The 14,588-nt window shown below is 34.4% G+C and overlaps 3 protein-coding genes across 6 annotated transcripts; 1 reads left to right on the forward strand and 2 right to left on the reverse strand.

Annotated features, from left to right (window-relative positions):
* Positions 1–132: 132 nt before the first annotated feature.
* LOC114403407 (gibberellin receptor GID1C-like) lies at positions 133–2,817 on the forward strand. 3 transcript variants are annotated; one of them, XR_003664651.1, is made up of 3 exons: positions 133–518; positions 1,092–2,148; positions 2,224–2,817. XR_003664651.1 is itself a non-coding variant. In XM_028366351.1 (2 exons), the coding sequence occupies exons 1-2, from the start codon at positions 480–482 to the stop codon at positions 2,085–2,087; spliced, it is 1,035 nt and encodes a 344-aa protein (XP_028222152.1). In that variant the 5' UTR covers positions 133–479; the 3' UTR covers positions 2,088–2,817. The 3 variants fall into 3 exon arrangements, 1 of the variants encoding a protein (XP_028222152.1); XR_003664652.1 differs by having other exon boundaries at positions 2,269–2,817; XM_028366351.1 differs by having other exon boundaries at positions 1,092–2,817.
* Positions 2,818–4,991: 2,174 nt separating this feature from the next.
* Positions 4,992–7,080, reverse strand: LOC114403716 (chromosome partition protein Smc-like). Its single transcript, XM_028366834.1, has one exon. It carries the CDS (start codon positions 6,907–6,909, stop codon positions 5,218–5,220), a length of 1,692 nt encoding a protein of 563 aa, XP_028222635.1. The 5' UTR covers positions 6,910–7,080; the 3' UTR covers positions 4,992–5,217.
* Positions 7,081–11,969: 4,889 nt separating this feature from the next.
* Positions 11,970–13,603, reverse strand: LOC114402696 (histidine-containing phosphotransfer protein 1-like). Of its 2 annotated transcripts, XM_028365349.1 has the most exons (6): positions 13,470–13,603; positions 13,188–13,318; positions 12,997–13,065; positions 12,609–12,680; positions 12,373–12,445; positions 11,970–12,273 (listed from the first exon to the last, which is right to left on the reverse strand). In XM_028365349.1, exons 1-6 carry the CDS (start codon positions 13,530–13,532, stop codon positions 12,229–12,231), a joined length of 453 nt encoding a protein of 150 aa, XP_028221150.1. In that variant the 5' UTR covers positions 13,533–13,603; the 3' UTR covers positions 11,970–12,228. The 2 variants fall into 2 exon arrangements, with proteins under 2 accessions (XP_028221150.1, XP_028221151.1); XM_028365350.1 differs by lacking the exon at positions 12,373–12,445.
* Positions 13,604–14,588: the final 985 nt, after the last annotated feature.

A 14,588-nucleotide genomic window follows, 5' to 3' on the forward strand; every position in this document is an offset into this window, starting at 1 on the left:
TTTATAAAAATTATAATAATAATACATCATTTTTATTTAGAATTTAATGTTATTAATAGTAAATAAGATTTTGATATTATTAAAGGTAAAAATTTTACACTTTTGATACTATTAACTTGTTAACTCCTTATCAAATCTGCTTTACTTGAATTTATCAAATTTATTCATAGTCTAATAGAAAAGAATTTCAACTCTCGTTTCACGAGAATTAGGAAGTTATTTCCAGAGTTTGATGTTGGTGAGTTCCTGTATCCTGTGCCACTTTTTAGCATTTTCTACAGTGCGCACGGCTTCTTATCCTTCACCATCCCATTCCTCTTCTCTTTCCCTGCCACTGAACCCAAACAAACAAGCGCTGTCGTTGGATCTCACACAACCCGATTCTCGTGCTTTTATGGATTTGCGTCGCCAAGAGAGTTTGTGATTTTCATCTTGCGAAGCGCCTTGCGGATCTGTGATCGGAATACAGGATCGTTTCAATGGCTGGGAGTAACGAGCTTAACCCCAACGATTCTAAGGTAAACGCACTCTTTGCATCTTGCTTTTCGATTGAAATATGTTTTCTGATGGAACTTTCAATTCTTGAACCGTACGACGTTTCGTGATTGCAATCTTTCCTCTTTCAGTTCCGATTGATTCTCTTTTTTCTTCTGTTCTGTTTTTGTTTTTTTTTTTTTATTTAAATGACTTTTTGTGTGATTTTTTTTTTGGTTTTTTTAAATATCTTTTAGGTGTTGCACTGAAATGAAACGTGAATCACTCTTGTATTGATGATTCTTCGTCATTCTTTTGGGATTTGAGTTTGAATATGTTTTGATTTCTTTGAAGAGTTGGTTGAGCTTTGTTCTGTAGGCGCATTAGTTTTCAGTTTTGGTTGGATCAATTCCTGGTTCTACCTAACACAGTTTCACTGTTTAGGGTTTGTTACTTAATGAGCGGATTTTGGCAGTTTGATTCATCAGTTTCCCCAAAATTATGGGGTTTATTTGGATTTATTCTCGGTTTCTGATTATCCTCAGTTTGATTTATTTTTTCTCATTATCCTCTATTTTTTAAAAAAATAATTAAAAATGATATAAAATTTAATGTAGATGGTGGTTCCGCTGAATATGTGGGTTCTGATCTCAAATTTCAAGTTGGCATACAATCTTCTCCGTCGCCCTGATGGTACTTTCAACCGGGACTTAGCAGAGTTCCTTGATCGGAAAGTTCCAGCCAATGCGAACCCTGTGGACGGAGTGTTCTCATTTGATGTCATTGTTGACCGTGAAACCAATCTTCTGACTCGAATCTATCGTCTTGCTGAGGGAGAAGAACGTTCCGTGAACATTCTTGACCTTGAGAAGCCCGTGAACTCTGAGGTTGTTCCTGTCATCATATTCTTCCATGGTGGAAGTTTTGCGCATTCTTCAGCCAATAGTGCTATATATGACACACTGTGTCGTCGCCTGGTGGGTATCTGTAAGGCTGTTGTGGTGTCTGTGAACTATAGGCGTGCACCTGAGAATAGGTATCCCTGTGCATATGATGATGGGTGGACAGCTCTTAAGTGGGTTAGTTCTACATCTTGGCTTCAGAGTAGGAAGGATAAGAAAGTTCATATCTACATGGCTGGGGATAGCTCGGGTGGGAACATTGTGCACCATGTTGCCCTCAAAGCCATGGAGTCGGGAATTGAAGTGTTTGGGAATATACTGCTCAACCCATTGTTTGGCGGGCAAGAAAGAACAGAGTCCGAGAAGCGTTTAGATGGGAGGTATTTTGTTGGAGTTAAGGATCGAGACTGGTATTGGAGGGCTTTTCTTCCTGAAGGGGAAGATAGAGACCACCATGCATGCAACCCGTTTGGCCCCAAGGGCAAAAGCCTTGAAGGGATAACCTTTCCCAAGAGCCTTGTGGTGGTTGCTGGTTTAGACCTTGTTCAGGACTGGCAGTTGGGTTATGCAAAAGGGCTTGAGAAGGCTGGCCAAGAAGTGAAATTGCTATTCCTGGAGCAAGCAACCGTTGGGTTTTATTTGCTGCCAAACAATGAGCACTTCTCTCCTGTTATGGATGAGATAAAATATTTTGTCGGCTCTGACTGTTGATAGGCTTAACTTTTGCTATAATACACAACAAGTGGGCGTTAGAAGATTGTGTAGGAAATAGGTATGTTACTACTTAACCTTTTTTTTTTGTTTGCTTTTTGGGTTCTTTACTGTAGGACTTTGCTCCCGCTATTAGGTACTTACATGCTACTAAATGTGTCGTGAGATTTGGTGTAATCAGCATATAGCTGTGTGATGTTTTTCCTGAGCACATAATGAGGAAATTGGGTGCTGCGGATAGGTGAAAGCTTTTTAGGACAAAGGGAGCTCAGGTCATGTTTATGGGAACCACCAAAGTTGTGATTACCCACTCTGACTTCTAGCCAAAAAGGAGAGGAAGGCCTTATTCTATTTCTGGGCGTGACCTTGATGCCAATCAGGTGGGGCTTGTCGTTGTCTGGCTAGTGTTATATATATATATATATAAAAAACTAATTTTGGAACTAGGATAGGAAAATATCAATGATATGTTGGTGCTGTTAGGTTATATACGTCTGTGCTATCTTCATATGAGTGTTTTAAGACTGTTCACTCTTTCTCTATATAGCTAATTTTACATTCCCATGTCTTGGGTTGGGTTTGTCCTTGTTTGACGATGGAGACTCCTTGCAAATGTAATGGATGTCTTTTCCGCAGCAATGCTTAGGGTTTGTATTATGTTTGCTTCTGTATATATAGATATTTTGCAGCTTTTTCTTATGCATTATTATGGGTTAAATTTCTGCTTCAATGTGCATTGGTCTGTGAATTTTCGTTCATTAATCATAGTCTAATAATGTCCGTTTCTTATCGTTTACAGCATGTTTGGACGAGATTAATCTTAAAAAGAATTATCTATTAAAACTTTTCTCAGAAAATTATAATGAAATCAAAGAATTATTTTAAAAATAAACTGAATTTCCATCACGAGTAATTTTGAAGTATTGATGGCAGAAGATACTATAATTGTCTCTTTTGGAAAAGTATAGGCCCACAGAAACGTGTTAGCACTCCAGCTTCTCTTTTCTTTACGAGTACCCCACAGGCCCGGGGGTTTTTCACGTTTGCATCCGTGCCTTTATTTTGTAGAGAGCAGCCAGCATATGTCGCCCAAGAGGCACTCGTGCAGTCTTAGATATAAATTGAATCTAAATACAAAAGATAGGTGAATAAAAAAATCACGTTGAAGACGAGAATGTTAAATAAATTTGGATATAAATCTTTATCTTTTGAAATTTATGAGATAATTGTGGATACAAATATGTTGCTTTGTATATAATGTTATTCAATTTAATATATAAAACTTAAATTTAATATTAAATGAATCATTATACACATATAATTGGATTATTCTGAATAATTTGCACAAATCACTATATAATATATATTATGCAACAAACCAATATAAATACATTATTAATATATCTTTAAGAGGGTAACTGTGTATTATCATTTACCCAAAAAAAAAGTGTAAGTACCATATTCTCAAGTTTATAAATAGATATTAAAAAATTGTTATGTTAGATTAAAATTTAGTTAAATTATTCTATTTGTTATAAGCACTGAGTAGACATTATGTTTAACTTATTATGTTGGATTTAAATTTAGTTAAATATTTTGTTTGCTTCTGTAATTAAAATATAAAATAATGTTTTTAGTTAATTACATTTGTCACCAATGTAAGTTTGAGTTTATTGACGTGTATTTTTTTAAACCGACACTAGTTACCTTGTGCATGTGCACCTACGCTAACTGTAGGCAATTTTTTTTAAATGGTCACTCTGTTTTCAGATCATGATAATCAGTTTAATATTTTTCTAAAATAAAATTAAATAATTATTATTTTTCATACAAATTAATTTTTTGTTTAAATTTCTTGTAATATTAGCACTTAAGCATGTTTGTCAGCTTAAGTGTTACTTGATGATTTTAAACATTACATTAGACAATATTTCTACATAATCTGATTGAATACCCATGTTATCTACACACTAGTACACCATTGCCTTAGTTATTTCATATTATCGACCAGTTTGTTTAAATTAAAACAAAACAATTTTAAAAGTAAACAAAAAAAAAACGATTTGAGTAAAAAAGATTTATGTTTTTTAAAAAATAAATTAAATATTTTTTTGAAAAAGAAATAGTTTAAACAAACATATAAGAAAAACTGTTTATCTAAACAAATATAAACAAACAGACGCTACATCGCATAAATTCTTAAGTTATCTTTAAAATTATATATTATAATTTAATTTAGAGATTTTTAAAAAAAATTATTAGTCTTTGATTTAACAAAATTCCTTCATTTTATTTTTTATTGTTGTTTTTCACCCAAAAAGCACCAAGGTAAATATAATAAAATGAAGTAATATCAACATGATTTAAAAATTTCAGGAATTAAAATCTCTCAACCGAGAATCCAAGTTTCAGTTCAGTATATAAAATCAGAGACCTATAGTTCATAGAAACAATGGATTTGGCACTCGAAACTTCTTTTACCTATATTCTTTTTCACAGAAATATTTTCAGGAAGGAGAGCACACCACACATATGATTATTTTATAAAAATTTTAATAAAAGCAAGAAGAAACTGTTGAATTAATAGTGATAATATTTCAGGGGGTACTACAAAGCAAACGAAAATGTTTTCCTTTTGATCTTCTTTTCATTATGCGGGGGTCACTGGATGCATAAATGCAAGTAACAAGTAACAAAGATATGTGAAAAAAAAAACGTGAGATGTGATAATCTTCCATAACATTATGCGAAAATTAGCAACTCCAATTATCACTCGAAGGTTGAATGGAAAGGCAAGAAAAAGTTTTAATCACGACAACCATAGAGAACATCTAATAAAGAATGTTATTTCGGCAAAAATATCATTTCTTTCTAATGCTTCGTAACTATCTCGAAACACACAGATAGATGTTAACACCAAACAACATAGCATTGATTATAGGTAAGTAGCTTGCATATTTCTTCAAGTTTTGAGCTCAATGCAGATCAAAATGTTATTCTCTAATAACGATCAAGATACATATAGCTGAGCTCAACTAGTTCATATTATAAAAGGCATATATCTATCTTGATCCTATTACCAAAGTAAGTCATTCATTCATATAAGAAGTGAAAAAAGCACAAAAGTTCATCAGCGTCCTCTAGCAACATAAGCAGCTAAGACAGCAGCAAAAATTGTAGTTGCAGAGGATATCACAGTCCACAAGCTCTTACTCTTGTGTGCCTCAGCCACAGACTTGTTGAGTGAAACAAGTTGTTGCTTCATGTCATCTACCATCTCATCCTTTGTTTTGAAAGCCTTCTTTATTGCATCCAGTTCTTGAGCATACGGCTGAATTTCTTCCACAGGATTCTCATCGGCCGCCGCCACCACTTCATCGCCACCCCTTTCCTTGTGTTGACACACAAGTGCAGCAGCAGTAGTCTTCAACAATGACAGTGCTTTGTTTGAATTGCTGCACCAAACTTCAACCTTGGCATTCAAATCCTTGGACTCCTTTCGCGCCTTCGCGAGCATACCCTGCAATGCTTCATTTTCTTCCCTCAAAACACTCACATTGCCTTCTAGTTCCTTTTCCTTCTCAACTAGCTTGTTTCTTTCACTTCTCACTTGTCCCAACTCAGCATCACTTTTCGCAGCCACTTCCTTCGTTTTTGCAATAAGCAACTCTAACTTCACCACTTTCTTCTTCTCCTCGTCAAAGGCCTTCTTGATGCTATCCTTCTCAAGCACAGCTTCATCAACAGCATTTTCATAACGCTTAACCTGCGAAAGCAACTGTTTGTTTTCCTCTTCAAACTTTTTACCAGACTCTTTCAACTCATTCACTTTCCCTCGCAACTCAACAATTTTATCCTCGAGATTGACCTTGACCTCCTCAATCTCATTCCTTCCCTTAACAGCTTCATCAAGCTCGCGCTGCTTATCCTCCAACTCCTTCTGAACCACACTCAGAGCCTCACGAACACCATCTTTTTCCTCTGTTAACATTTCAACATTCATTTCCACCTCCTTCTTCTCCTTCAGAAGAGCACTTATCTCCATTTTCATCTCCTCTTCCTTCTGCATGGCAATGCCAAGGTTCCCTTCCAGTTCGAGAATCTTCGCACGCGTAATCTCCTCTTCCTTCCGCGTATAATCGTTGAGTTGCTTCAACTCAGTTTCCAGATAACCGATTTTCGTCTCTAGAGCACTGTTTCGGCTTTGAATCTCACTCTTCTCCCTAGTCACCGCTTCAATCGCCTCCTTCAACGTTCCAATCGCAGTACGCGACTCCTGAGAACTCTTAACCGCCAAATCTCGCTCAGTTTCCAGTTCCGCAATGTCTCTCTGTTTCCGAGACAAAAACTCTTCGCCTTCCGACCTAACCTTCTCCGCTTCCTCCCGAAGCTTCCTCTCTCGGTCGACGCTCGCCTCCAGCCGCTTCGTCTCGCGAAAGAGCCCGTCACGATCCTCGGCGAGAGCAGTCGTTTCGTTCTCGAGACGCGCGACGAGGTCGCTGAGCTGGTGCTTGAGAGCGGAAACCTCGAAGTCCCTATCTCCGAGCAGGGTGTCGAAGCGGAGGTTCATTTCCTGGAGCTGGTTCTTGAAGAAGACGGAAACGACGGCGTTTTGGAGGTGGAAGGCGAGGTTGGTGTCGAATGTGACGGCGGAGCGGTGGAGGGCGGACTGGAGAGAGTGAATCTGGTGGCGGCGTTGGGTGGTCTCCTTGAGAAGGAGGGCGTTGAGGTTTTTGAGGTTCTGAATCTGCAGTGCCGAGGAGGAGTCATCGGTTGGGGCAGCCATGGGGTCCAGAGATTCGGACACTTTCTTTTTGGCCATATTTGAGGGAGTGAGGGGTTATCTAGGGTTTTTTCTTATCTTTTACGCCATATATATACCACAGGATCAAGCTGTCTTCAAATTCAACCCAATCCTTCTTTACATTTCCAAATTCCAACCGCTTCGGAATTCAAAACCACGACGTTCGCTCACCACGTGTGGCTCACACTAAGTGCAACTGCAATCCAAACTTATCCTTTCTTTTCTCAACATTCAATGCTACTTTTTTTTTCCCTCTCTAGATCAGACTATATTCTATTTAAATCCGATAAAATTATTATCAACAGAATTTTTTTCCTATGACTGAAAAGTAAATTTTAAATTAAAATAAAAGATAAAAGTACGAGTTACATCTTATTTTGCTGTTTATATTCTTTAAAGGGCCTCAGTCAGGATTTCTAATAAAATTTGATCATTATCAGAAAAAAGAACTAAGATATTCATCAATACATCATCGATACAAGTAAAATTCAAATCCCTTAACTAAAAAACATAATTAAAAAGAAAATTTCCATTAAAAATGTTGTAAGTTTGCATTTAGTTTGACTAACATATGTCTTTGAGTCAACCAACTAGTGTTTAGTCAAAGTGGTAACAAACTATGGTGAATTAATTACATTATCAAATTAATCACTAGTTTTTTTTTTTTTGAAAAAAAATTAATCACCATTTAATTACTACTTTAAGCAGTAACCAATCATTTGATTAACCAAGTGTGGAGTAGTAATAATACGTGTATCAAGTTCAGCAATAATAATAATAATAATAATAATAATACGTGTATCAAAGTTTTGGGGATCCGGAGGCACTTGGATGATGAGGAAACATAGGAGTTAGAGGTGGTAGCATCAATGGATTGTTAATGGGTTAGCAATGAAGACGAATTACCTTTGATTTCTGCTTGGTTTTTGAAAGTGGTCTGATACTGTCCTTGACGGATCTTTCAGCCTAATTTTATGAGATTTAAAAGAGACATGGAGCCACAATCCAAAACCATTAAAATTTGGGCCATGAAGAACATACACTCAAAAATTAGGGAAGCAATAGTTTTTTTGGTTCAATTGAATCTTGTAGTAAGTTGTAACAATGGTGGTTCAATTGAATGAGATCATAATTCCCTCTACTTCATTTTTTGTTGCCCTCTTTTTTTCTTCTTCTTTCGGTTATCTTCTCCCTCACTTTATTCCTGCTCAATATTCGTGTTTTTTTTTTGTTGCTTATTATGATATTGATACAAACTACAAAGTATTTAAACAGTTAGAGATGGTGAGAGTATACATAAAATGAGTATTTTTCTCCCATACATTAAAGTATAAGGACATTTTTAAATTTGTGATTTTCTTATTCATTTTATTTCATAAAAGAGTTGATGAAGTAATGGGATATTCACTGTTAAGATAACAGAGTTTAGAAACAATAGCATACGGGAAAGGTGGGTCCTGAGAAGGGGTTCACGTTTTTTGTTTGGCAGTTGAATCACGGGAAATTCCTCACTCCACTTAATACCTACAGAAGCAGGTGGAACATATTGGCAAAAGCAAGATGTTGTTTCATAATGTTTGCTTCACAATCATAAGAAATATTTGATGGGAGCTTTTAGGTAATTTTAATTTTAATTTTTTTAGTTATTATTATTATTTCTTTAAACATGAAACATTTGATTAAAAAAGAAAATAAACAACGTAATATTAATGGAGAAAGTGGATGATTTTTTTTTATTGAAATATCAAAGTTAAAAATGAAAAAAAATATGAATTGAGTCTAACAGAAGGAGTAGTTCCTCACATTGTGACAAGTCATGATTCGTATTCTCTTACATTGTGATAATATGGGTTGCTTAAATTTAATGTCCAATGTATCAAAACTATTTTTTTTTATTTATAATGAGCTTTAATTTTAAACACTATTTTAAGTATTGCCTGGAGAAAATGTTTAGTGAGATGAATTCATTTGCTAAACACTTTTCAAATTTACATAAATTCAAATAAATTATAAATTAATTACAATATGTTGTCAGACTCGTTGGGTTAATTGGTTTATTGGTACGGGAACCAATTCATATCAATTGCATCAGGATTAACATTTTGATTGGAGAAAATAGAGCAACACAAATCAACAAAATAACGAATGCTTTAACACATTTTCTAATACACTTTATATTTTTTGACATACAATGATCACATTAAAGTTAAACCTATAACTTTATACATATTATTCCAAATCTCTCCCCATTAGGGACCGGCCATAGTAATTCTAATACACATTTTTATTATTAGTTATTCATGGGATTCACGAATTTGTAAAAGAAATTTCTTCCAAAATTGATAACTTCTATCACTAACATATATTGTATTCACATATCATCTCCGAATCTGACCTGGCTCTTCTATTTTATTTATTTATCTTATTCTTCGGTGGCTTCTACATGAATCAATCTTCTATAGATGTTGGCTGATATAGTATTGAGAGTGCCTCTTGGTTTTATCAACTTGTTTCATCAATCAAAATAAAATAAATCTTCAGTCTATGTTGCCTACGCAGAGTCATATTTGGGAAAAATCACTGGTGCAGCTAGCAGCCATTGTAGTAGCACCATGACCATTGAATGGATCATTTTGAGTAATATCAAAAACCCTGAAGGGTATTTATTTGAAGAGAAAAAAAGGAAGTAGAGTAATATATAGGACATTTGATGGCCTTCAAATTAAAAGTTTGCAATATATGTACGTTGATAGCAATTAAGTTCGAGCAATTCCATGTTAATCGTGTTGGTAGCATAAGGGTAATTCTCCATTACTGGAAAAAACAAGTTTAAATTTTTAAGCCCCAACCTTTCCTCAGTCATCTATCCTTCTAAACCTAAAATCTTTGTTAGGAGCACGTCTTCGGAAGTGATTACTGCCAACTGCAAATTTAATTTTTAGGAGCACATTAATTGATAATATATAACTAGCTCAGTCATGCAGTTTGAATGCATAAGAGTTTGATTGCTAATGGTAACCACTTTTAAGTAAGAGGAAAGTTAAAATTTGATATAATTTTAAATTGATGGACATAAACCCCATCTTTGGAGCAATGTTAAAAACAATACTCGTTTTGGAAAATCTTACCATAACCTGATTCCTACAAAACATATATATACTCTGAGCACCATTTCAACTACGAGGGTGAGACTCTTAATCTTTAAGTGGCTGTTGAATTCATTTTTTAACATCCTAGAACAATCTCAAGCACTTCAATAATAGAGGCTAGAGCTATTATTTTTTATACATGTACTACTTGACCTAAGTACAAGAGAGATTGCTGACTTGACATTTAGATTGTTAATGATTTGATAGACGCCCACGTTTAATCTTGTTTATAACGCCAATTAGAATAACCCCGTTATATGTTTTTGCGTGGGACAATGTAGCCTCCTTACTGTTTTACATGCACGCACCAACTTATATTAAATCTTGTAATTAGTTTAAGACATTAAGAATGCAGGATAAGGCACAAGTCACAAACTCGATCCCTTATTAATGTGATCTGAAGGAAAGTAAAATATATGACAAATACACTTTAAACGGAATCTGCCCAGCTGGAAACTCTTCGTCAAATACATTTGCTAAGCATTATTAAATTAGATTAGAACAGGAACTTCCCATACCAACGTTTTGGATCTATCCCATAACTTCATAAAGAATTCACTCATGAGAGAAATTTTAAAATTTTTGAGATTCCTTATCAGAACAGTATCAACTTCAGAACTACTATTTTGTTAAGACTAGAAAATTGAACTTGACAAGCTATTCTCATCATCATGTTGTGGAAATCCGACTAAATGCATCGAATTGTTAGGTCATGGGCTAATATTATTGACCTTCAATAGCAAATCAAAGTTTGTGGATGTGAAATAAGTTGTTATACTTAGAGAAAGGTAAAATCTCAAACATGTAGCTGAAAGTTAAAAAAGGCCTGTCTCTTAACAAACATCGAATATTTTTTTTACTAAAAATAATGTATCAAATTCCATCATTTGAAATGCTGCTTCTGGGATTGCCTAGATATAATTAGCAAACATTTAACAATAGTACTATATGTTTAGGTAAAAAAGAAGTTATTGATTAATGCGATATGGTATTGTGTAACTAACTAGAAAAAAAATTGATCAGCTACTCTGTCATTACTCATTATAACAACTATCTTAGCTTGGTTTTGGATCTTGTCTGCAAATGACGTGCTGACTAGGAGACATCTTACCTATCTGGAAGAAGTTGACCTTGTAAAATACACCTATGCATTGAATGTAGCACATTGTTCAGACCAAACATAAGACTGGTCACTACAAATATTGCTCACACTACATCAACACAAAACACCAGCGTGTATATTTTTTTCTTTGCTTATAACCCTCAGTCTGATAATTAAAAACACTGCATAACTATTCAATCAGTAGCATTGTATTTAAAATATTATTGATAAATTCAAATTAATTCTGAATATTACTGTCAAATTATTCTAGGATCTCTCTTTTCTGTTTCTAAGGGGCATTATATTTCGTTGCTGACAAATTGTGTGATTGTCGAAAAAACTAGCTAACTATATAGATTCTAAGAGCAGATGCACGACCAGTGCTGGTTGAACGTAAATCTAAGCAATTTGTATTTGAGGGATTTCACGTTTTCGCACGTTATCAGAACTCATTGTCCTGCGCTAGGATGTGCATTATATGGACCAAGACTACGCATAGAACGCTGACAAAAATAATGAACTTCTCAGTATTAACGTTGTTAAGATTAAAAAATTGATGACATCGCTATTAAGGTTAAGGTACCCTTAAGTTAAAGCATTCGAGTTTGACGCCTTAAGAAAATACTAATAGCATCTAGCCAGCCATATCTATATATATATAGGATCTGTATATTAGTACATTGGGAGGTTTTGAAGTTACTCAAGAAAGCATGCTATTATAAGCAATTTTAATTAGTATAGTTAATTTCTACTTTGTACTGGTTATTGCATCAAGTGTAAGACAGTTTATTCAACCACGCACGCCCTATATTATAGAAGACAGTTCATTGGCAAAAATTAAGATAGTTAATATCTAAACAGCTGAGAGATCATGGGTTATTCACATTGCTTTTGGACTAAATATGGGCCAACTCTGGCTTAAATGATAAATCCAATTTCACGACCTGATCCACTGGACAAAATCATACACAAAGTGAAAAATACAAGATAGAAGTGGGGTTGTTTTGTTTGCAGATTGGACATGATTTGTTCTGAGTGTTGTTTCCAAATTACAATGGCAGCAAAACATCTCTGCCTCGTATCACACTACCTAGAAACCGATCCACCTGCGGCCAAAATCTGTTGCTCCATCTACAGTCACACAAGTAGAAAGATATATAAAAGTTTATTGATATTAACAGGTTCTCATGATTTTATAGAAAGTACTAGAGAAGATCCTCATGCCCTTACCCTGAAGAGAGTTTCAAGCTTGCTTTTCACCAAGGAATACTCGTGTTTCACTTGTTGCAAGTTTTTAAGGCAGCTGAACACCAAGCATTTTTTCTTTCTTTCAGAATATGGAGAATTTTCTTTTATGAAAGAAAAAAAAATGAAGCCATAGAAACAACTAGGCCACATGATATTTTGCAAGATTTATAGGCATAAGATATATAAGTATTTTGATATGGAATTGTCAAGAACCTTACCCTTCAACGTTTTGCTCCTCGCAAGTGTTTCGGAAGGAAATGCAGACCCTGTGAATTCTCTGAGCTCCAATGCTGCATTTCCCAATAACTTCATTTATCAAACTTTTGATAGTTGTAGAAAGACCAAATAGTGAGGTAAGACAAATGGGAATGTATCCTCCAGAATAGGCTCTAACAAAGGTGAGTGAGGTCCATGCCACTATGCTACATGTTATTAACAATAATAATACAACTGTGACTAATAATGTTGTATTTCTAGTAACAGCAAGTGGATACAACTTCCACCAACTTAAGAAAGCAAAGCCAGCATGACCAACGTAATTTGTTTTAAGATAGATTCTTTATCAAGTTTCAGGCGGGTAGAAACTAGTTATGAAGAATTATTTACCTGGAGCTGCTACCCTTCAACTGGTGAACATGAGCATCCAACCTTTTAAAATCAATGCTTGGCTGGCCTCTGTTTGAGACGAATGAATCAACATTATTGAAATGTGAAGTTTGGAAAGAGGCTTCAAAATATACATGATTGCTTGGTCTAAAGATGTGTATAAATAAAACAGGAAATTTTGGTACCCTTACAGTGCTTTTGTGAGCTCATTAAGAAGCCTATCCGCGTCTTCAAAAAAGAGAGTCACCACTTCAACCACAAAATCTGGGTTACTTTCATCTTGAAGTTGCTGAAGCTGGTTAAATTGGTCATCTAGAAAGCCCTTTTCAAAGAGAACAAAGACATCATCACAGCAAGAAATAGCAAGGCAAAGCAGAAAGCAGATGAAGTAACACAATAAACATAGCTTATGAACCTTCCCTTTTCTATTTCATTTTAATGTGTAATGGCAATTGCATAGCATGCTTACTTACCTCATGAAATAGAGAAGCAGTATAATCAACAAGTTGCCTCTCCAGCTGAACTATACCATCCATTATTAGTCTCAAGTTCTAACCACCCACTCAATATTTTTTTAGGTACTCATTTCTTCTTCTGCCTAGTTTATATAGTGTGGTTTTTATTCTATACTTGAGACAACTATCATTTATATTTTATAATATATATATATATATATATATATATATATATATATATATATATATTTATAATAAGGAAACAGTTTTCAAAGTCAGTCACTTATTGTGCTTCTGTTCATTGCTTCCCCATCAACCTATCATTTGTGGCCACCTTTACCTCTAATAGTTTAAATTAATAGGAACCATAATCTAATCTAAAACTCACGCCACGTACCATTCATGTTTCCATCTTTTTCATTTGGTAATTATTGCCTCCCTTTTTTTTAGTAGATTGGTAGATATTACCTCCATCTTTATCTCTTCTTGTTTTGCATTATTATTTTCTTAAAAGCCTAGCTTATCATTTTAAATTCCACTCCTCAACCCTAGGTGGTGACTTGCCTATATTGGGGTAAAGGTGTTATTTTCTTTTCCAAAGTCAAGACCATAAGCCTCTCACTTCACACTTGCCTGTAAATTCTTGCTAAAACTAAGCTTAACTTGCTATGTTTCCAACTGCAGAAGCAATAAAGTGAACCTCACCTAACTTCCTGATCATTATATCCAAAGAGGTAAAGTTTAATAAGCTTGTTAAAACGGACGGAACACAACATTTAATTTATTTTTTTTATGTTTGGTAGATTTTAAAAAGAAAAATAACATGATATAAAAACCACAAAGTAGTACTGTTTAATTTTTACTAGAAGGATAATACCAAAAGAACAAAATAGAGCAAGATTTTTTACTCTATTCCGGTTACATACCAAGTTCTTATAAAAATATTTGATCAAGTTAATTAAAAAAGTAGTTATTTGTTATGATTTTTACAAGAAATTGCTAATTACAAAAATTATAATGATTTTTTTAAAAATTATATAATCATTACACGTTTTAAAGCATAAATAGTTTTTGAATTCTTAAAAAAAAAAAACTCAAACAAAGAATCGAATGAAAAGTAGGTCAATTATGGGACAA

The sequence above is a fragment of the Glycine soja genome, chromosome 20, assembly GCF_004193775.1.
Source record: "Glycine soja cultivar W05 chromosome 20, ASM419377v2, whole genome shotgun sequence".
Classification (NCBI taxonomy): Eukaryota; Viridiplantae; Streptophyta; class Magnoliopsida; order Fabales; family Fabaceae; genus Glycine; species Glycine soja.

Bases quoted from the DNA above. Each gene is read 5' to 3' on its own strand.
- LOC114403407 (XM_028366351.1), top strand. From the start codon at position 480: ATGGCTGGGAGTAACGAGCTTAACCCCAACGATTCTAAG. The intron at 519-1,091 runs GTAAACGCACTC...AATTTAATGTAG, and splicing joins TTAACCCCAACGATTCTAAG to ATGGTGGTTCCGCTGAATAT.
- LOC114403716 (XM_028366834.1), bottom strand. From the start codon at position 6,909: ATGGCCAAAAAGAAAGTGTCCGAATCTCTGGACCCCATGGCTGCCCCA.
- LOC114402696 (XM_028365349.1), bottom strand. From the start codon at position 13,532: ATGGATGGTATAGTTCAGCTGGAGAGGCAACTTGTTGATTATACTGCT. The intron at 13,319-13,469 runs GTAAGTAAGCAT...CTCTTTGAAAAG, and splicing joins CTGCTTCTCTATTTCATGAG to GGCTTTCTAGATGACCAATT. The intron at 12,274-12,372 runs GTAAGGGCATGA...GTGTGACTGTAG, and splicing joins AGCTTGAAACTCTCTTCAGG to ATGGAGCAACAGATTTTGGC.